Source organism: Zea mays, chromosome 5, assembly GCF_902167145.1.
Source record: "Zea mays cultivar B73 chromosome 5, Zm-B73-REFERENCE-NAM-5.0, whole genome shotgun sequence".
In the NCBI taxonomy this organism is placed as follows: Eukaryota; Viridiplantae; Streptophyta; class Magnoliopsida; order Poales; family Poaceae; genus Zea; species Zea mays.
Window position 1 is genome coordinate 75,129,626 of NC_050100.1, and position 21,495 is coordinate 75,151,120.

Consider the following 21,495-nt stretch of genomic DNA (forward strand, 5'->3'; position numbering starts at 1 on the left):
TGTGGGCCTCCTCGCCTATGGCTCTGCGCTTTTCTTCGTCGAAACGGCGCAGAGGCTGCTTCACGGACCGGGTACCGGCTCGGATATCCAGTGAGTGCTCGGCGACATCCCTCGATATGCCGGGCATGTCCGAGGGACTCCACGCAAAAACTTCGGCGTTTGCGCGGAGAAAGTCGACGAGCACTGCTTCCTATTTGGGGTCGAGCTCGGAGCTGATCCGGACTTGCTTGCAGGCGTCGTTGCTGGGGTCGAGAGGGACGGACTTAACCGCCTCAGCCGGTTCGAAGTTGCCGGCGTGGCGCTTCGCATCAGGCACCTCCTTGGAGAGGCACTCCAGGTCGGTGATGAGGGCCTCGGACTCGGCGAGGGCCTCAGCGTACTCCACGCACTCCACGTCGCATTCGTACGCGTGTCGGTACGTGGATCCAACGGTGATGACCCCGTTGGGGCCTGGCATTTTGAGCTTGAGGTACGCGTAGTTGGGGACGGCCATGAACTTGGCGTAGCACGGTCTCCCCACCACCGCGTGGTAGGTCCCTCGGAACCCGACCACCTCAAACGTGAGGGTTTCTCTGCGGAAGTTGGAGGGAGTCCCAAAACAGACGGGCAGATCGAGTTGTCCAAGGGGCAGGACGCGCTTCCCAAAGATGATCCCGTGAAAGGGCGCCGCACCGGCCCAGATCGTGGACAGGTCGATCTCCAAGAGCCCGAGGGTCTCGGCGTAGATGATGTTGAGGCCGCTGCCTCCGTCCATGAGGACCTTGGTGAGCCTGGCGTTGCCGATGACGGGGTCGACGACGAGCGGGTACTTTCCAGGGCTCGCCACGCAGTCGGGGTAGTCGCCTTGGTCGAAGGTGATGGGCTTGTCGGACCAGTCTAGGTAGACTGGCGCCGCCACCTTCACCGAGCAGACCTCCCGGCGCTCCTGCTTGCGGTGCCGAGCCGAGGCGTTCGCCACTTGCCCACCGTAGATCATGAAACAGCCGTGGACCTCGGGGAACTCCTCTGCCTTGTCGCCCTCCTTCTTGTCGTTGTCTTGGACTTTGCCATCTCCCGCCGGTGGCCCGGCCTTATGGAAGTAGCGCCGAAGCATGACGCATTCCTCATGGGTGTGCTTGACGGGACCCTGGTGGTAGGGGCACGACTCCTTGAGCATTTTGTCGAACAGGTTGGCCCCTCCGGGAGGCTTTCGTGGGTTCCTGTGCTCGACAGCAGCGACGAGGTCCGCGTCAGTGGCGTCGCGCTTTGCTTGCGCCTTCTTCTTCGTGCCCCGCTGGGCGGACGCCTCGGGGACGTCTTCTTGCTGCCGTCCCTGAGGCTGCTTGTCCTTCCGGAAGATGGCTTCGACCGCCTCCTGACCATAGGCGAACTTGGTGGTGATGTCCATCAACTCGCTCGCCTTGGTGGGAGTCTTGCGGCACAGTTTGCTCACCAGGTCACGGCAAGTGGTGCCGGCGAGGAACGCTCCGATGACATCCGAGTCGGTGATGTTGGGCAGCTCGGTGCACTGCTTCAAAAACCACCGGATGTACTCTCGCAGGGATTCCCCTGGCTGCTGGTGGCAGCTTCGGAGATCCCAAGAGTTCCCAGGGCGCACGTACTTGCCCTGGAAGTTTCCAGCGAAGGCCTTGACCAGGTCGTCCCAGTTGGAGATTTGCGCAGGAGGCAGATGCTCCAGCCAGGCCCGGGCGGCGTCAGAGAGGAACAGGGAGAGGTTGTGGATGATGAGGTTGTCGTCGTCCGTTCCTCCCAACTGGCAGGCCAGCCGGTAGTCTGCAAGCCACAACTCCGGCCTTGTTTCCCCCGAGTACTTGGTGATGGTAGTCGGGGCCCGGAACCGGGTCGGGAATGGCGCCCGTCGTACGGCCCGGCTGAAGGCTTGCGGACCTGGTGGTTCGGGCGAGGGGCTCCGATCCTCCTCACTGTCGTAGCGTCCCCCACACCTAGGGTGGTAGCCTCGGCGCACCTTCTCGTCGAGGCGGGCTCGACGGTCGCGGCGGTGGTGCTCGTTGCCGAGGCGACCCAGGGCTGCAGGCGTCGTGTCCCACGTGCGCCCGGTGTGGACCGAGGCCTCCCGCATGAGTCGGGAAGTCGTTGCGCGATGCTCCGGGGGCACCCTTGCCTTCGGGAGGCAGAGCTTTTGGCCCGTCGGACCGCGACATCCTCCAGGAGATTCTTGAGTTCTCCCTGGATACGCCGCCCCTCGGTGGTGGATGGCTCCGGCATTGCTCGGAGTAGTATTGTCGCTGCAGCCAGATTCTGGTCGACCCCGCTGGAGGCCGGGGGCAGCCTTGCCCTGGCATCGTCAACGATACGGCGCTGGACGTCCCGGGCCTGATGACGCGCTTCTCCGGCGAGTGCTCGGCCTGCCCACTCCTGCTCGATGTTTTGCCGGAGCTGCACAAGTTGCCCTGCTTCCTCGTCGAGCTTGGCCTGCATCTCGCGGATTTGCTCGAGCTGTGTGTCCTGACCCCCCGCAGGGACTGGGACCACAACTAGCTCCCGCAGGATGTCAATGTGAGGCGCAGGCCCAGGGGGATCATCATCCTCCGGCATACCAAGGTGGTTGCCTTCGTCGTGACCCTCTAGATCGACGTGGAAACATTCACGACTTGGGCCACAGCCCTCGTCGTCAAGGTTGTGGCCATCATCGGAGCAATCGGAGAGGCAGTAGTCACATGCGGTCATGAAGTCTTGCATGGCACTAGGATCACAGAGCCCGGAGAAATACCAACCAGAGTCGGGCTCGTCCTCTTCCTCGGAACCCGGGGCCCCGTAGGTTGAGACGGTCGTCAGTCGGTCCCAAGATGACCACACATGGTACCCCGGAAGGTTAGGATATGCCTTTACGAAAGCGCTCACCGAAGCGGGGTCGCTTGGTGGATCGAAGCTGAATCTAAAAGGCACAGGGTGGAAAACGGACGGTACCTCTTGATCGATGGACGGTGACGAAGTCGCGTCGGGGACGGACTGCACCATTATCTCAGGTACGAGGCTAACGCCCAGCAAGCCCTTCGCGAGTGTGCTGGCATCATCTGTCTGCTTGGGGTTGGCACGTTGCGGGGAAACGACATCCGTCATTGTCTCAGGCGCGAGGACGACGCCCGACATGTCCCCCACTGGGGCGTCGGTGTCGTCGACTCGCTCGACAGCCGACGAGGCGCCGCCTCCTGCATGGCCACGGTTGCCCCTAGGGATGGCAACGGGGAAATCCTCGTAGTAGGGGTTACAAGCGTTCGCGAGAGAGAGAGAGAGTGAGCCTGTTCGTTAGCTCGTTCTCCCGCGCGACCCTCTCTCCCTCCTTTCCTCTGCAGGAAGGGCCTGGACCTCCCTTTTATAGATGCAAGGAGAGGGTCCAGATGTACAGTGGGGGATGTAGCTAGGCGCTAACGTGTCCGACAGGGAAGTGCCTGAGCCCTGTGTACATGCCAATGTGGCTGTCAGAGAAGTGTTTGAGCCCTGCGTAGGCGATAACGTGGTCGTCAGAGGAGTGCTTGAGCCCTGCATAGGCGATAACGTGGCCGTCGGAGAAGTGCTTGAGCCTTGTAGAGGCACAGCTGTCGGTGATGCTGGGATCTTGCTGACGTCTCCTTGCTTCCGTAGGGGGCTGAGAACCACTGTCGTCATGGACGCACTCGGGGAGCCATCATTACTTGTTACCGGGGCGAGCCAGATGGGACGCCGGTCTTGTTCCCCCGTAGCCTGAGCTAGCTAGGGGTAGGGTAATGATGTATCCCCCGTGGTGCGGTCGGTCCGAGCCCAAGGTCGGGCGAGGCGGAGACTCCTCCTGAGGCCGAGGCCGGGGTCGAGCGAGGACGCGATTCCTCCCGAGGCCGAGGTTGAGGCCGAGCCCTAGGATCAGGCGAGGCGGAGACCTCCTTCCAAGGCTGAGGCCTAAGGTCGGGCGAGGCGGAGTTTCCTATTGCGCCCGAGGCTGAACTTGGCTGTTGTTAGCCTCACCCTGGTGGGTGGCACAGCAGTCGGAGCGGAGCGAGCGGCGCTGTTTTCCTGTCAGGTCGGTCAGTGAAAGGGCGAAGTGACTGCGGTCACTTCGACCTTGCCGACTGAGGCACGCGTGTCAGGATAAGGTGTCAGGCGATCCTCGCATTGAATGCGCCTGCGATACGGTCGGTTGGAGAGGCGATTTGGCCAAGGTTGCTTCTCGACGAAGCCTGCCCGAGTTGGGCCTCGGGCGTGCCGAGGGTGCGCCCACTGCCTGAGGAGGCCCTCGGGCGAGACGTAACTTCGTCCGGGACTACAGTTCCCGCCCGAGGCTGGGCTCGGGTGAGGCGAGATCGCGCCCCTTGGGTAGACGAAGCCTTGACCTGAACTGCGCCCATCAGTCTTTGTGGTTTGTGCTGATGGTGGTTACCAGCCGTGTTTAGGAGTGTTGAGGGTACCCCTAATTACGGTACCCGACACTTACCTTTTCTTAGTTCTATTTGGTGGGCATTTATAGTTTGTTTTCCTGTGTCCTAACTCTCCATAGTTAGGACACCTCACCTTACCTCTAACCATTTTTTGGTCTTCTCATTCTCATTTCCAGCAGCCTTTGAACTAGATTTGGACCTACCACTCCCACCTTCAAGGCAACTTTTCATCCTATTTTCCCTTTGCCTTCCAATACCCCTTTTTTGAAGCGGTGCACTTACTTGAAATGGCGTCCACTTTAGGCCACTTCTCCTTGCTACAAATAAACTCCACCCTTCTAGCATATGCCTTTTTGAACATATCTTTAGAGTAGTAATCATGGACAACGTCCTCCATCATCACCTTTCGGCACCGTTGTGCTGTTCTTAACGACAAAGCATGTTGGCAAGGCTTCCCAATTTGTTGACACTCACAACAAGAATACTCATGCAAATATGCCTTAACAACAAACCGATGATTGCAATTCTCCCACACCTCAGGGCCATAGTGGTCACCTTTGATAACTGTCAAGTGTCCCAACCCTCTTGTTGTAGCATTTAAGATTTGTAAGCTTGCTCGCAGTATCTTTCCATTCAACCTTTCTCTATTTTTAATTGATGACTCTATTGTGTTGCCCTGATCCAAACTTTAATCCGTCTCGACTGGCTCACCCCCGTCCATAGATACTACAAAAATGTTATTAATATTGTGGACATGATAAAAAGGAACAATTCATATTTAATATTGCTTATGTAGATACAAAATTTATAAATAAATTATAAATTTATTAAATACTAGCTATTTCGCCGTTGCACTTATTGTTCCGTGTAGTATATATTAAATACTAGTTCACTGGGGCTCACTTGTCGGGGCCGCTCAACACCCTTGCAACGTGCCACCTTTGGACTATAAAAGAGATGGCACATGCGGTACAAGGAGAGATCTTCATCTTCACTCCGACTCATCTTCTCCACACTCAAGCAATGAAACTCTCAAGGTGTTACGCTCCAGCGACTCAAACCGCTCTAAACTTTTGTGTGTTCTAGTGTTCTTGCGTCTTCTCAGGCAAACTTTAGGCTACCCCTTGTTCTTAGGATTAAGCCGACTGAAATTTACCTCTCTCAACTTCAGCTAACAAATGTATATCATCATCATTTTATTTTCTTACCGTGGAGTTACTAATGTATGTGGGCAAACAACTATTTGTGTTAAGGCATGTGTTACAACCGAAGTAATGCCATACTAAAACAAAACATATAACTCCAATAAATGTTGTACAATCGGTCCCTATAGCATACAAGTGACTCTTCTAATACGTTAGATCATGATCCAGCTATAGATTTAACCATGATTTTTAGAGGGTTTTTATAAATCTCGCTGATGGTGGAACAAAAAATACACGACAAACTATTTGATTGATTCTTCTGAGACGGTGACCATTCTTATGAGACGGTGCGCTCCATTCTTTGCAAACCAATGACACATGAGGCAGTAACAAACGCTTTTGGTCCCACCTTTCGTACTCTTGTGTCTCGCGTCTTTAAAGTTCAGCTGTTGTTTGGTTCACATATTTATAATATGATGGGTAATTGATAATCTTAAATCATATTTGTTTAAGTTAACCGTAATCGGATACTACACTAAAAAATGATAGTGGACTATTCAAACTTTTTACCGTTGGTATTTAACGTGAATCATTACTATTACCATTTACGTTACATTTTATGAACCAAACGGCATCTCGTCTAGTATTCGCTCATACACATCGTATCGGTTTACAATGATCAACAATTATGCTACAGGGCTACTGAAGAATATAACTTTCCTTAATTTTTTTTGGTATTTCTAGATATATAGTTTTTATTATATACTTAGGGTTTGTTTAGTTCGTTGTCTAAGCTGTCACAATCTGTCCAACTTTTTGTATCTAAGGTTAATTCTTCAATTTAATCAACTAAACTTAAGCAAATTGTGGTACAATTAGCCAAGAAACAAACATACTCTTAAACATACTCTTAGATATACACTACATATAAATATAATATTTTTACTATATATACACAAGTAAAAATATTTTACGATAAGAAATAGAGGAGTACATAATATTTTTTTTATTAAAATAGTACAGTATGACATATGGCAACAAGGTAGAAAAAACATAGTACTGCTGGTAGGTTAGAGGTAGGAAGAAAAGGTATCCAAAAGCCTCTCACTCCACCGCGGCCCGGTCCGGTCCGGCACGGCCCACGGTCCCGAATCGAGTTCAGGGATGCACACAACACAAATTTGAAATGAAAAGAAAACGAAAAACAGCAGAAAAAGCAAAAGCACTTCGAGTACTCCACACCACACCAGTCCAGCTGTCCGCCCCCGCCACTTCGAGTTCGGTTGGAGGCTTGGAGGCTTGGGCAAAACCCTCCTCGTCGTCGCGCGCTCCGCCTGCACCACCCGCCGCCGAAGGTAAGCTCCCACCCTTCCCACCGCCTCTTCACCCTCACCCTCTTCTCTCTCTCGCGCGCGCCCGCGTCGGCGAAATGGCCTCTGCGATGCTTCTATTTCCAAGCGCGCTAACGATGAAAAACCCAAAGTCTCCATGCCGTCCCGCCGGTCGCCCCCGGGGGAGGGAAGCGGGTCGCTGGGGAATGTGGGTTCCCTCGCTCTTCTATCCAGCGATCGGGGCCGCGCGGAGGGTGTTTCGCCTCTGGATTTCGGCTTCGCCGGATCTGATCGGGGTTTTGGCGGGGTTTTCCGTTGGGTGGTGGCCACGCGTGCATGGTGCTTCTGTGCGTCAGAAATTAATTTGCAGCCCAAACCATGCGCGGCGCGGTCTGGTGTTCGGTTCCAGTGGAAGCGGAAATGCCCTTTTGCTCGTTGCTTTCTCAAGTTCTATAGATCGACTAGACTGGCAACGCAGTTTTTGTAGGGTCCTGTTTTCTGACGATTGATGCATGTGCCATGTGTGTGCTTCTCTATGTGTTCTGCCGAATCTGTTAGCTCTGCCGACTGGACAACGAAAGGTGGCTGCCACCTTGCATCCCATTCACTGAATAGCATGTTATTTACTAGTTCATGGATTTGCAGCCAGACCTTTGCTTACTGTGATTGTTTGTTGGGCCATGTGTCTAGTGTTGGCCCATTAACGTGTACACATATACTAGAAGTGTGTGTGGTGTAGAGAGAGTGCTGTATGTTTTCCACATTCCAGAAAAATCCACATGGTACCGGAGCCAGGCTCAACGGCGATGGCGTCGCGGTGACGAGTGTCTTCGGCCTCGACGGAGAAGACCACCGAGAAGGAGATCAGCGACGGCCGAAGGAGGCCGCCGAGGCACACGAGCGATCGAGGGAGGCGAGGGACGTGACCAGGCAGAAGACGGGCGAGTACACCGACGCCAGCAGGGAGGCCGCGCAGGAGGCCAGGGACAGGTCCCGAGCCACAGCACAGGAGGGACGCCACCGCCGACAAGGCGAGGGCGGCCAAGGACGTGGACGCGGGCACTCGTCGGCGACAAGGATCTGGAGATAGGGGTGCTTGGGGAGGCTCTCCAGCTGCCGCAGCTCGTCCAACCCTTGAGGAAGCTGCCGGCACACAGGTGCTGCTGCTCCCCCCTGCTGCCCGCGTCCTGTGACTGAGATCCATCCAGCTCGGAGGAGGAGGAAGAGGAGGCGCTCCTGGTCCTGGCTTCTAGACGTTGTGACCCAGATCTTGACGCAGCTGCCCAAGTAGTTTCCTAGTTATTATTACATATATATTATGGGGGAAAATCAAGGAATTGAGCAGGTTCTTGGTAAATTGGTCGAATTACTGTCAGCAAAAAGGGATGAGGCTCCATCATCAATTAAAGACAATGTTGCTCATATAGAACCAGTTCAGAAGATAGACCTAATGCCAAATGAGATTAAGTTAGAAGGGGTGAAAAATTATTTGGCATGGTCTAGAAGAGCATTGCGATTATTGAAGGCAAAGAGACTCGAGGGCTATGTTAAAGGAGATGTCGTTGAGCCCAAGGATAAGTTAAGTGATGAATGGAAAGACTGGGATGCTATAAACTCTTTAGTGGCAGCGTGGATGTTGAGTTCTATGATTCCAGCAATTGCTAGCACTGTTGATACAATCATAAGTGCTGCAGAAATGTGGAAAGCACTTGAAGAAATGTACTCGGGAGCTGGAAATGTTATGTTGATGGTGGAGACTGAAGATCGCCTCCATAATATCAAACAGGGGGAGCGATCTGTGGCGGAGTACGTTCAGGAGTTACAATGTTTATGGGCTGATGTTGATCATTATGATCCTATTGAGCTACCACACTCAGAGTGTGTTGCTTGGGCGAAGAAATGGGTGGAAAAAAGACGTGTACTTCAATTGCTAAGGGGGCTAAACTCAGAGTTCGAGGGAAGACGTGCCTCCATGTTTCATCAATCCACTCTTCCTAGCCTACAAGAAGCCATAGCTGCCATATCCCAGGAGGAGTCAAGACTCAAAGTGATGAGAGAAAGTTCTCAAACGCCGCCTCATCCTGTGTTTTCAGCTATGAGAACCAAAGATACTAGAGAATGTTACAATTGTGGTAATGTTGGACATATTGCACGTAATTGTTCTAAGCCTTCCAAAGTTAATCGTGGGAGAGGAAGAGGGGCTCCTAGAGGCGGCAGAGGTCGTGGAGGCAGGAGTTGGGCAAGGGCGAATGCAGCAACTACACAAGAAGAACTTGAAACATTTATGGAACACGAAGATGAAACAAAGTTGAGGAAGAAAAATCAAATCTCTGGAGATAAAGATCAGGAGTCTCACACAGGGGATTTTGTCCACTTCGCCTACACTGATGAAGGTAATTATGCTCATGCTTTTGTACCCACACAGGTCACACAGTTAAAATGGATTTTAGACTCAGGAGCATCAAAGCATGTCACAGGCACGTCCAGTGAATTTACATCATATATAAGATATCCACCCACACGTAAAGAAATTATACAAACTGCTGATGGTACACCACAACCCATCAAGGGTGTTGGCACAGTGCAATGCACTCCATCTATTAAGTTGTCATCAGTTTTGTATGTGCCAACCTTTCCTGTCAACTTGATATCACTAAGTGCCTTGGTTGATCAATTGGATTGTCGTATTATTCTTGATCGAGATAATTGTTTAATTCAGGAGAGGGAAACAGGGAAGAGACTTGGGACAGCTACCAGGCGTAATGGATTGTGGTATATGGATCATGAGGGGACTAATGGTACAATATGCACTATGCTGGCAACAAGAATGGAAGAGAAGGAGGTTGCAGTGATGCTCTTGCATTGTAGATTAGGGCATCTTTCTTTTGATAAGATATGCAAAGCTTTTCCTGATGTAATGAGTGGGGTGGATAAAAGCAAGCTATTGTGTGATGCCTGTGAGTTTGCAAAACACACAAGGACATCTTATATTAGTCGAGGTATCAGGAGTATATCTCCTTTTGTGCTAGTTCATTCTGATGTTTGGACATGTCCTGTGACTTCTATTAATGGGATGAAGTACTTTGTTACTTTTATCGATTGTTTTTCTCGGATGACTTGGGTCTATGTGATGAAGCATAAAGATGAAGTATTGAAGTGTTTTCAAAATTTTTGTGCACTAGTTGAGAATCAATTCAATACTCAAGTCAAAATCCTAAGAACAGACAATGGAACCGAGTATGTAAACAAGGGATTTAATGCATTTCTGTCAAGAAATGGTATATTACATCAGACATCCTGTCCTGATACACCTCCACAAAATGGTGTGGCTGAAAGGAAGAATCGTCACATTTTGGAAGTTGCTCGTTCGCTGATGTTTACAATGAATGTTCCGAAGTTCCTATGGAGTGAAGCTGTATTGACTGCCACATATCTTATTAATCGCACTCCTTCAAAAATACTTGCAATGAAGACTCCATGTGAGATTCTTCTCGGTGAGAATAAGTTTGTGGTTCCACCTAAAATTTTTGGATGTACATGTTTTGTCAGAGATCATAGACCTCAGGTGGGGAAGTTGGATCCTCGTGCTGTGAAGTGCATTTTTGTTGGATATCCTGCAGGGCAAAAGGGATACAAGTGTTGGAGTCCTAGTGAACGACGTTTGTTTGTAAGCATGGATGTTACATTTAGAGAGACTGTGCCTTTCTATGGTGAGAAGACAGATCTAAATTTTTTTCTTGATTCTGTCTCTACTAGCACAGATGAAGCTAGTCGAGAGGGGGAGAACAGAATGGTTGATTCAATGGAACAACAACCAAATAAAATGGAAGTGGTGATTGGTGCTTCTCAAAAGATGCAAGTAATGCCAAGTGAATTGGAGACACATCCTAGTCACGAGAATAATAAATCTTGTGGAGACGACTTACGATATAAGGGCGAAGTATATACAAGAAGAAAGTCCCATGTGCAACCTCAGGCTCCTGAAACCAATTCAGCATCAAGTACTGAGCAGTTCTCTCCAAACACATTAGAGGCTATAAATGTACCTTTGACGTCTCATGGAGAAACTGAAGATTATGACACTTATGATTTGCCCATTGCAATACGAAAAGGAGCGCGTGCTAAAGCTGGAGTCCCCCCAACAAGGTATGGATATGAACATGACATTAGCAATTATGTCTCATATGCGTCTTTGTCACCATCATATAGAGCATTTGTTGCATCATTGCATTCCGTAGCAATTCCAAGAGATTGGAAAGAAGCACAATGTAATTCTAACTGGCGTGAGGCAATGTTGGAGGAGCTTAAAGCTCTAGAAAAAAATCAAACTTGGGAATTTGAGAAACTACCTAAAGGAAAGAAGGCAGTTAGTTGTAAATGGGTATTCACTGTGAAGCAAAACCCAGAAGGAAGGGTAGAACGATATAAAGCAAGATTGGTTGCAAGAGGGTATAGTCAAACATATGGAATTGATTATGATGAGACATTTGCACCAGTGGCAAAAATGAGTACTGTAAGGACATTGATCTCTTGTGCTGCAAATTTTGGATGGCCCTTGTATCAACTAGATGTTAAGAATGCTTTCTTACATGGTGATTTGCAAGAGGAGGTCTATATGGAGATCCCTCCTGGATTGTCAAAGCCTGAGACAATTGGGAAAGTTTGTCGATTGAAAAAATCATTGTATGGTCTCAAGCAGTCCCCAAGAGCATGGTTTGACAGATTTAGACGTGCAATATGTAGCATGGGATATAAACAATGCAACGGAGATCACACTGTTTTTTATCAACACTTTGGACGACGAATTGCAATTCTAGCTGTGTATGTGGATGATATTATTATTACAGGTGATGCCGATCTTGAGATTGCATGTCTAAAGAAGAATCTAAGTAAGGAATTTGAGGTTAAAGATCTTGGTCATCTCAAATACTTTCTTGGTATTGAGATTGCTCGATCTCCAAAAGGAATAGTTCTCTCCCAAAGGAAATATGTTTTAGATCTACTTGATGAAACAGGTATGTTGGGGTGTCGGCCTGTAGCAACACCTATCGACTTGAATCATAAATTATGTGCTGAATCTGGTGATCCTGTGAATAAAGAAAGGTATCAAAGACTTGTTGGACGGCTCATCTACTTGTGCCATACAAGACCTGATATCACATATGCAGTCAGTGTGGTGAGTCGATATATGCATGACCCCAGAAGTGGACATCTTGATGCAGTGTATCGTATACTGCGATACTTGAAGACTTGTCCTGGAAAGGGAATAATCTTTAAAGGTCATGGTCATCTAAAGGTGGAAGGTTACTCTGATGCAGACTGGGGTAGTTGCCTTGATGATAGAAGGTCAACTTCAGGATATTGTGTGTTTGTTGGAGGAAATTTAGTATCATGGAGAAGCAAGAAACAATCTGTGGTATCCCGTTCCACCGCCGAAGCAGAATACCGAGCTATGGCCCTTGCGATATGTGAGATGCTATGGATAAAGGGTCTCTTATCAGAGTTGAATGTATTAAGAAAAGACTCCCTGAAGTTATGGTGTGATAATAAGTCAGCCATGAATATAGCTAACAATCCAGTTCAACATGATAGAACAAAACATGTGGAAATTGATCGATTCTTCATCAAAGAGAAGTTAGATAATGGTACTTTAGAGTTGAATCATGTAAACTCAAAAGGTCAAATAGCAGATTGCTTGACTAAGGGTATAGGAGTAAAAGAGTGTGATGTGTTATGTAGCAAGATGGGGATGATTGATATCTATCGCCCATCTTGAGGGGGAGTGTTGGGCCATGTGTCTAGTGTTGGCCCATTAACGTGTACACATATACTAGAAGTGTGTGTGGTGTAGAGAGAGTGCTGTATGTTTTCCACATTCCAGAAAAATCCACATTGTTTATACTCGTGGTCTGATTTCTGGTGTCTCTGATGGGAGGATCGTTTACTCTTATGGTCTAGTATCTGCATCGTAGTACTCTCTGTGATTTCCTTACTTTCCAGACTTGGAGCTGTACGTATTGTTAGTGGGTCGGAGGAAACATGGTTCAGTGCTCTGGGAGTTCTTACTATTTTTATGTCACTGAATTTTGATGCATCAATAAAATCTATAAGAATATGTCAGCTTGTTCCTCCATGTTTTCAAGACAGCTGCAACATTTTTTTTGGGAATAGTGGTACTTTGATTTCGTACAGGTTATGTTGCATAAGGATATTTATTTAGTTAAGCAAATTCCAAGTATAGATAAATGAGATTAATGTGCGGCAGCTTTATTGAAACTTAGTGTTAAGTGTTACGTCGTGCGTTTGTGCCATTGCATGTGATAGTTTGTATACCGTTGCTTCCTATTCCGCTAAATGAGGCGGGCTCTTTGGCTGCAACTGCAATGCCTAAAACCTAATCATGGCTGTGCTTCTGCCTTCGAAACCTGAATATATCTAAGTTTACCACTCTCATTCTCATTCTTTTTTCTTGTACGTGTACATCCTTATTAACCTAGTCCTGGTTGTGCGTCACCTACACTACAGCCTGACCTCACAGCATTTATGAGTTTTCACTGGTGAAATTTTGCTTCATCCGATCTTACCAGGTTTGGAGTGGAGATTTCTGAGGGTTTCAATTGCATGGTGATGAGGGTTACTTTCTAAAGTGCTAGGTCCACTAGATTGGTGCAACAGTTTTGGGCCCGGAAGTTGTATATTGTCTTCAGTGAATGGTCATTATTTACTGAATAGGAATAATTTGTAGTTAGTAGTCTCCATTTGTCATTGAAATCTGAGAGTATGCTCAAGAATTAAGATTTAAGAGTACTGCAGTAGCATGTTGTATCAGCTTCAGCAACCTTAAGGAAACAATAAATTGTATTGACTTAAGTGTTCGATGTGAGAAAAGTATTTTACATATCATACTTCTAGAATATACACATGTTGCAGTACATAGTTCTTTTTTGCATGAACTTCCTTTCTTTCAGGCATAGGTGGCCAGGTGCTGCCCCATTGTAGTTTAATTTAATTGTAGTTCAGGAAAAACGGAAATCAGTCAAGGCTTAGTTAAAATAGATCTTAAAGTTTTTACTTGTCCCTATTTTCTTTTGCCTAAACCTTATGCGTCTGTTGTGCTTTCTATTTATTTCAATAGAAATGTTCATGATGTGGAAAATGTTCATTGCGATGCAAGAGCTAGCAATGCAAAATATGCAACTAACAAACAGTTCTTTTATATGTTTCGGGGCATGAGAACTTAATGCAGTTTTGTATAATGCCCTGATTTTGAAATTTTGAAACATGTAAGCATATGCTTATTCTTTTTATTTGTCGTTCTATTCGCCAGAGCTCTCTTTCAAAAACTAGCAAAGATGGTACAATGTACTCAACCTCCTCCCCAGTTAAAGCTCCCAGAGAGTAAGATCACAGAACCGACAGATGATGAGAACCAAGATTTGCCACCAAAACCTGAGAAAAGGACTAGGATGCACCACATTGAGAGGCACAGATCTTGTGTTGTGACCTTATCTGACATAGAACTTAATGGTCTGCAACCTCGTCATCTGCACCAACCCATTGAGATCAGCCCAGGAGGATCACAGTGTTCGCTCCATGAAGAAACACCTACAGATACTAATGCATCACACAGGCATGCAATTGCAGATGCTGCTTGGGAAGCCCTCAAAAGGTCAATGGTTTACTTCAGAGGCCAACCAATTGGAACTGTTGCCGCAATAGACAAGTCTCAGGGGGCAGCACTGAACTATGACCAGGTGACCTACTGACCTTTTCCGTTTCCAGTCGAAGTGTTGGCAGTGCTGCCAACTTTAAAAATTTCATGCTATTTTTATATTATTCAATACACCCTTCTATTACTATTTGTTTTGCGTCTATGGTTATCGTAAATGGCAGTTCTAATCCTGATGGTGAGTATTCATGTGTACATTATTGCATTCCTGCAAAAATACATCTTAGTTATCTCATGCATGAATTATACTTGTGCCTGTGCATGCAAAAATACATTATAATTATACATTGGTACAGGTTTTCATGAGGGATTTCATTCCTAGCGCATTGGCTTTTCTTATGAAAGGAGAGCACTTGATTGTGAAGAACTTTCTGGTAGAAACTGCACGCCTTCAGTCAAGGGAGAAGATGGTTGACCTTTTCAAGCTTGGTCAGGGTGTGATGCCTGCAAGCTTTAAGGTGCATCATCGCAACCCTACTCAGAAGACAGAAAGCTTACTGGCTGATTTTGGTGAAACTGCCATTGGGAGGGTTGCTCCTGTAGATTCTGGCTTATGGTGGATTATTCTCCTTCGTGCTTACACCAAATGGACAGGGGACAATTCTCTGGCTGAAAGTACTAACTGCCAAAGGGCCATGCACCTTATTCTCAGGTTGTGTCTCTCAGAGGGGTGTGATACTTCTCCAGCCTTGCTTTGTGCTGATGGATGCTCCATGATAGACCGAAGAATGGTAGGCTGCCCACCTCATTCCAGCTACTTGTGTTTTCTTATTATGTTTGACTTTGTATCTCTTGTACCTCTTATGTCTTACTAGGAAGTTATCATTCAATTGCATCCTTGCAAGTCCCATCTCGTTCATAACTGAAACTGCTTTAGCTCATATGGAAATATATAAATACTTCGGATATTTTTCTTTCTGGGTTCTATAGGAGGAACCATTTATAGGATGCTGTTGTAGGCTTGTAGCTATTAAAAATCAGGACCAAAGACTTGGAACATAAGAGGATTGTGAACATTAATAATGGTTCAATGTATGGGTTTTGGAAACATACGTGAAGTATGTCGTTGTGATTTGTGGATAACAGCATAGATTGCTTTGCTGTTAGCGAACACTTTGTCAAACTTCTTAATTTTCTCTATCTCTATGCAAGTGTTAGTTTTTTTTAGTTTGATCGTGTTCTTTGTCTTATTGAAGTATTGTTAATTCCCGGTGGTTGTGCTTCCTGTAGACTACATATTCATCTCGTGGAAAACCTAGAAAATTTACTAACCATTTTGACGCTTTTCGTCCTGGCCTCCTGGGAACAGCAAGTTATCTAAATGCTTGTCTTGAACGTTTGTACATGTTTATCATGCACCTTGTTTATCGAACTGTTGACTGAAATCTGTGCAGGGCATATATGGCTACCCAATTGAAATCCAGGCTCTCTTTTTCATGGCTATGAGATGCGCCCTGAGTCTGTTGAAACAAGAGTCCGATGCTGACTTCGTGAACCACATCACAAAAAGAATCCAAGCTCTGAGCTACCACTTGCACAGTTACTACTGGTTGGACTTCCAGAGACTTAATGACATATACCGCTACAAGACCGAAGAGTACTCACAGACAGCTCTGAACAAGTTCAACGTGATGCCCGAATCGATACCTGACTGGATATTTGACTTCATGCCTAGCCGTGGTGGGTACTTCATTGGCAACGTTAGTCCCGCGAGGATGGATTTCCGCTGGTTCTGCCTAGGCAACTTCATCGCGATTCTGTCGTCGTTGGCTACCGGAGAGCAGGCTGAAGCGATACTGGATCTTGTGGAGGAGCGCTGGCAAGAACTCATCGGTGAGATGCCGCTCAAGATCTGTTACCCTGCGATGGAAAATCAGGAATGGCAGATAGTCACTGGATGCGACCCGAAGAACACCAGGTGGAGCTATCACAACGGAGGCTCGTGGCCAGGTGAGAGTTCCACTTGTTATCTTTTTTTTTTTGAAAGGAAGGGGCAAAAAGGCTTGCCGCTCCGTTCTATATTAGATGAGGAAGTAAACAAAGGGGAACAACAGACTCGAAGCAACTGAAGTGAAGAAGAAACAAGGAAAATCAAGAGAACAAGAAAGAAATCAAAAAAGGAAAAAACAGGGCAAAAACAAAACAGCCACTAGGAAAAAACCTAACAAGGCCTCATCTACTAGCATTGCCCATGATAGCCCTAGTAACTTGGTCTACACCCCTATGCTGACCTTGAAAGATTCTGAAATTTCTTTCCAGCCATAGATTCCACCAGAATTGAATTAGCAGACCGTCGAAGTCCCTTCTTATCTGTCTGCTGCAAAGACTACGCAGGTCCGTCCACCAATCGTACAAAGGAAGTGCCACTAGGGAGCCCAGTCAGGAAAGGAAGGTTGGCCCGAGACAAAACTTTGTTCCACACCTCTCTACTAAAGGGGCAATCCTTGCATAAGTGCAGAATTGTTTCCGGGGCTGAGTTGCAGAGACAGCAGATTGGGTTACAAGGCCAGCCTCTTTTTTTGAAAGTTATCAGCAGTCAGTATTCTCTTATGAAGTAGCGTCCAAACAAAAAAACGACACTTCAGTTCCACTTTAGCCTTCCAAATGGGGCAGAGATTCATTCTGCTGAAATTGGATGCGAATTGTATTTTGTATGCACTGCTAGCACTGTACTGCCCATCTGTCGTCCATCTCCAAGAAATGTTGTCCTCTGTCCCGTTGAGCTCTTGCATGCTACCAATGGCCTGCCAAAGGGAGGCGAACTCACTAAACTCCCCCTCACCCGTGAATGGGGAGCATAATCGAATCCAAGTGTTGTTAGTGAGCGCTTTGGCGACCGTGATGTTCTTCCTCTTTGCCTTCTTGAACTGTGAGGGTGCAATATTCCTAGGGGCCTGGCCTTGGATCCAACTAGAATTCCAGAATTCTGCTATCTTTCCATTGCCTACCGTAACAGTTGTGGAGGCATTGAAGAGGTCTTCATCAATTTTGTCACACGGAAGTCTCATGGCGGTCCACGCCCTGTCTTTGCTCTTCCATCGTAGCCACAGCCATCTTAGTCTTAGCCCCCTCGCAAAACGATCAAGATCCAGAATTCCAAGACCCCCCTTGTTCTTTGGAAGGCATGTAATGGACCAATTGATGAGGCAGTGACCCCCGCTGCAAGCTTGTGGATTGCTACCTCTCCAAAGGAAGTTTCTTCTTATTTTGTCAATTGTTTGCAGCAGCCATTTTTTGGGTGGAAAAACCGTTAGATGGTAGATTGGCTGTGCGGATAGCACCGCTTTTACAAGTGTTTCTCTTCCAGCTTTGGACATCAGCTTTCCTTTCCAGCCAGCCAACCTGTTGTTAATTTTTTCAATAAGGGGTTGAAGATCGATCCTCTTCACATTCTTGTACTGAAGGGGTAGCCCAAGGTACTTCCCGGGAAGACTAGAGTATTTGCCCGGAAACACCTCCTTAAGCGCCAGCCATGATGATGTCGGGTACCGAATTGGGAAAATTTCTGTTTTGTCATAGTTGATCTTTAGTCCTGAACATCCCTCGAACGCATTGAGAATCTCTTTCAGCACCTCCAAGTCTGATTTGTCAGCTTTAATGAACACTCCCGCATCATCCGCGTAGAGGGAGCATCGAAGCTTAGCCCCTCTAGGCAGAACCTGTCCCAGCAGTCCCTCGTCAGCAGCTTTCTCAATCATCCGATGTAACGGGTCCATTGCTAAAATGAAAAGGAAGGGGGATAGCGGGTCTCCTTGTCGCACCCCACGTCTGTGTTTGATCGCGTTTGAACGTTGTCCGTTGATAACTATTCTTGAGGATGATGATCTCAGAATATCCGCTACCCAATTGCGCCATTTCAGGGAGAACCCACGGGCTCTTAACACATCTAGGAGATATGCCCAATTTAGGGTGTCGAAGGCTTTAGAGATGTCTAGCTTGACGAAGAGAGCTGGATTACCTTTTTTATGCAAATTCATAATCACCCTTTGCACGTATAGAAAATTGTCGTGAATTGATCGGTTCTGGATGAAAGCGTTCTGAGCACTGGAGATAATTTCGTTCATTCTTGGAGCTAGCCTATTTGCCATGATTTTTGTTATAATTTTCATGAAGCTATTGATCAGGCTGATCGGCCTAAATCTATCAATTCTGTCCGCGTTTTCCCCCTTTGGTATGAGGATGATGTTTGCTTCATTGACCCGATGCAGGCTTTTGGATCTATGATGGAAAAAATCATTTATTGCCATGGAGAGGTCATTTTTGATCAGCTCGAAGCAACTCTTGTAGAACAGCCCAATGAACCCGTCCGGCCCGGGGGCCTTTTCAGATTGAAGCCCCATCACAACATTCTTGATTTCACTGTCATCAATCAAGTTGTCCAGCTTAGATAACTCAAAAGGGGTGTACCCCAGATGGTCCCAATGGACAGCACTGCTTCTCCTACCTGTCGTGCCTAGCACCTGGCTAAAGTGATGCTGGACCTCGTTCATTTTGTCTTCCTGACTCGTCAGCAGTGTGTCATCACTCATTAATGATCTGATTAAATTTTTCCGTCTTCTGTTATTGGCTGTCATGTGAAAGAACTTAGTGTTAGCATCGCCCAACCGCATCCAAGTGAGCCTGGAGTGTTGTCTTGCTCGTGCCCTCTGTGCGAAGGCCATATCAAGAATCTTGGTTTTAAGAGACCTCCTGAATTCCAATTCTTCAAAGGATAGTTGTCTAATCTCTTGCGCTTTTTCCAGGAGAGTGAGGATGATCTGAATGATGGCCATCTGCACTTTGAAGTTGCCAACAGTGTTGCGCCTCCAGACCAAAAGAGCCTTGGTTGTGCGAGACATCCTTACATGAAGTCGAAGGATGGCATCATCAGTGTTCACTGTAGAGTTCCATGCTTGATTGACTACCTCATTGAACCCCTCAATCCGAGGCCAAAAAGATTCGAATCTGAACCCATGGTATGGGGAACCCAAAGAGTGGCTTTGCATTATAAGAGGGCAGTGGTCCGACGTCATGGTGCACATGGAGCGAAGGTCAGCCGAGGGGAATAGGTCGTGCCACTCTGTTGTCGCTAAGAATCTGTCAATCTTAGTCATGGTTGGGTTAAGTTGTTCATTTGACCAGGTGAATGCTCTATCGGTGAGCTCTAGCTCTAAGAGGTGCAGATCATCAATCGTGTTATTAAATTGTCTCATGACTCTTCTGTTGATTGACCCTTTGTTTTTCTCCCTTGCTCTCCTGATCATGTTGAAGTCACCTAGTAATACCCATTCTGGTTTGACCACGGTTTGGATGTTATGGAGTTCAGAAAGGAAAATCATTTTTTCATTGTCCAGCTGGGGCCCGTAAACCCCCGTGAGGTCCCAAACCTCCTCATGTGATCTAGAGCTGATCCTGACTGATAGAGAATATGCTGCTGAACATGGTAAGAGAGCCATGTCAAAGAAATCTGAATCAGCTGCGATAAGGATGCCGCCCGAGGCGCCCAGAGAAGGCAAGTGAAAAGATTGATTAGCAAGCTTGGCGCCTACAGTTTCCTTTAATAAAACATTGGACCAATTCGAGATCTTTGTCTCTTGTAGTCAAACAATGGAAGCACCGGTGGACAGAATTTGTATGTCTAACACTTTCTCTCTTCGCGTGGTCATTTAGCCCCCGAACATTCCAAGAAAAATAGCACATTTTTTATTCATAAGGTAAAAACTACCACTCCACTTAAAACAGCATGCTGCCACCACACATGAATCAGCAGGAGAGCCTGTTGTAATAACCTAACAGGAGGTAGAACCTTCAAACAAGGGTTCGCCGAGCAAAAACACAGTCCGACCCCAACCGACAACCTGAAAGTACAACAGAGATACACAGGCATGCTGGGGGACCTAAACCAGTGCCCAGAAGCAATAACGCCAGCAGAGATACAACCGCTCTGAGAGAGCCTGACCATCTGAGAACACATTGGTCACTTGTTATCTATCACTGCAAAACTGCATTATGTAACACTTGTTGCTAGTGTGGTCATATTCCAGCTAGTTGTCTTGTTTTCTGTCCTTGAACCTCTCTGTATTACTATTTATTTCCGTTATAATGTTAATGGAAAATGGGTTCAGCCTCGATTCCGAAAAGAAAATTGGTATATGTGTGCATCCTCCACTCTGCATCAGCATCCATTTTAGTTCTCATCTGTTTTGACCCCCCGGTCGGTGCAAATATATGTTGGTCATGCATGCAGTGCTGCTGTGGCTGCTGGTGGCGGTGAGCGTGAAGCTGGGGCGGCCGCACCTGGCGCGGAGAGCCGTGGAGCTGATGGAGCAGCGGCTGGCCAAGGACGACTTCCCCGAGTACTACGACGGCAAGGCCGGGCGGTACGTGGGGAAGCAGGCGCGCAAGTTCCAGACGTGGTCCGTGGCCGGCTACCTGGTGGCCAAGATGCTCCTGGACGACCCCTCTCACCTGCGAATCGTGGCGCTGGAGGGCGACAGCCACTCCAGGGCCCCCTTCCTCAAGCGCTCCAACTCGTGCCCATGACCCCCAGGCCCCAGCACAGCACAGGCCGCATGCATTACCTTTCCACGCACCAGTTTGCCCACACCGAGACTACGAGAGTAAAAAGTTTCGTTTCGATGCAGTGCATTCTTCTTACTACATAAGTATGTATAATCAAGCGGTAGTAGTGTGATGTGCTACCAAGAGGAGGATGACAGGGACAGGATACCGAGTATGTATGTACTGTCTCCATTTGCCAGATCAGATGCCACTAAACTGGTTAACATTTTGGAATGTCAGGGGCTCACGGCTAGCAATGCGTCTGGTAGCTGAGGAAATGTAAAAACTCCATGTGCTGATATACTGTTTCTTAGACCTGACGGCATGCGGTCCTGGTGCTGATAAAAAGCTATTGATATTCACCATCTTCATGTTAGCTT

At 47.5% G+C, this 21,495-nt stretch overlaps 2 protein-coding genes across 3 annotated transcripts; both read left to right on the forward strand.

Annotated features, from left to right (window-relative positions):
* The first annotated feature begins 6,710 nt into the window (after positions 1 to 6,710).
* LOC103626555 (alkaline/neutral invertase CINV2-like) lies at positions 6,711 to 21,429 on the forward strand. Of its 2 annotated transcripts, none has more exons than XM_020537550.3 (5): positions 6,711 to 6,870; positions 14,174 to 14,600; positions 14,872 to 15,306; positions 15,970 to 16,525; positions 18,784 to 21,416. In XM_020537550.3, the coding sequence occupies exons 2-5, from the start codon at positions 14,199 to 14,201 to the stop codon at positions 18,837 to 18,839; spliced, it is 1,449 nt and encodes a 482-aa protein (XP_020393139.1). In that variant the 5' UTR covers positions 6,711 to 6,870; positions 14,174 to 14,198; the 3' UTR covers positions 18,840 to 21,416. The 2 variants fall into 2 exon arrangements, with proteins under 2 accessions (XP_020393139.1, NP_001333858.1); NM_001346929.1 differs by having other exon boundaries at positions 6,714 to 6,870; positions 20,802 to 21,429.
* LOC103626554 (uncharacterized) lies at positions 7,501 to 9,959 on the forward strand. The gene is made up of 2 exons (XM_008646970.3): positions 7,501 to 9,239; positions 9,566 to 9,959. The coding sequence occupies exons 1-2, from the start codon at positions 8,165 to 8,167 to the stop codon at positions 9,607 to 9,609; spliced, it is 1,119 nt and encodes a 372-aa protein (XP_008645192.1). The 5' UTR covers positions 7,501 to 8,164; the 3' UTR covers positions 9,610 to 9,959.
* Positions 21,430 to 21,495: the final 66 nt, after the last annotated feature.

Excerpts from the sequence above, each read along its gene's own strand:
- LOC103626554 (XM_008646970.3), top strand. The coding sequence starts at position 8,165 with ATGGGGGAAAATCAAGGAATTGAGCAGGTTCTTGGTAAATTGGTCGAA. Across the intron at positions 9,240-9,565 it reads CTTCGCCTACACTGATGAAG|GAGAGGGAAACAGGGAAGAG; the intron begins GTAATTATGCTC and ends TGTTTAATTCAG.
- LOC103626555 (NM_001346929.1), top strand. The coding sequence starts at position 14,199 with ATGGTACAATGTACTCAACCTCCTCCCCAGTTAAAGCTCCCAGAGAGT. Across the intron at positions 15,307-15,969 it reads CCATGATAGACCGAAGAATG|GGCATATATGGCTACCCAAT; the intron begins GTAGGCTGCCCA and ends AAATCTGTGCAG. Across the intron at positions 16,526-20,801 it reads CAACGGAGGCTCGTGGCCAG|TGCTGCTGTGGCTGCTGGTG; the intron begins GTGAGAGTTCCA and ends TCATGCATGCAG.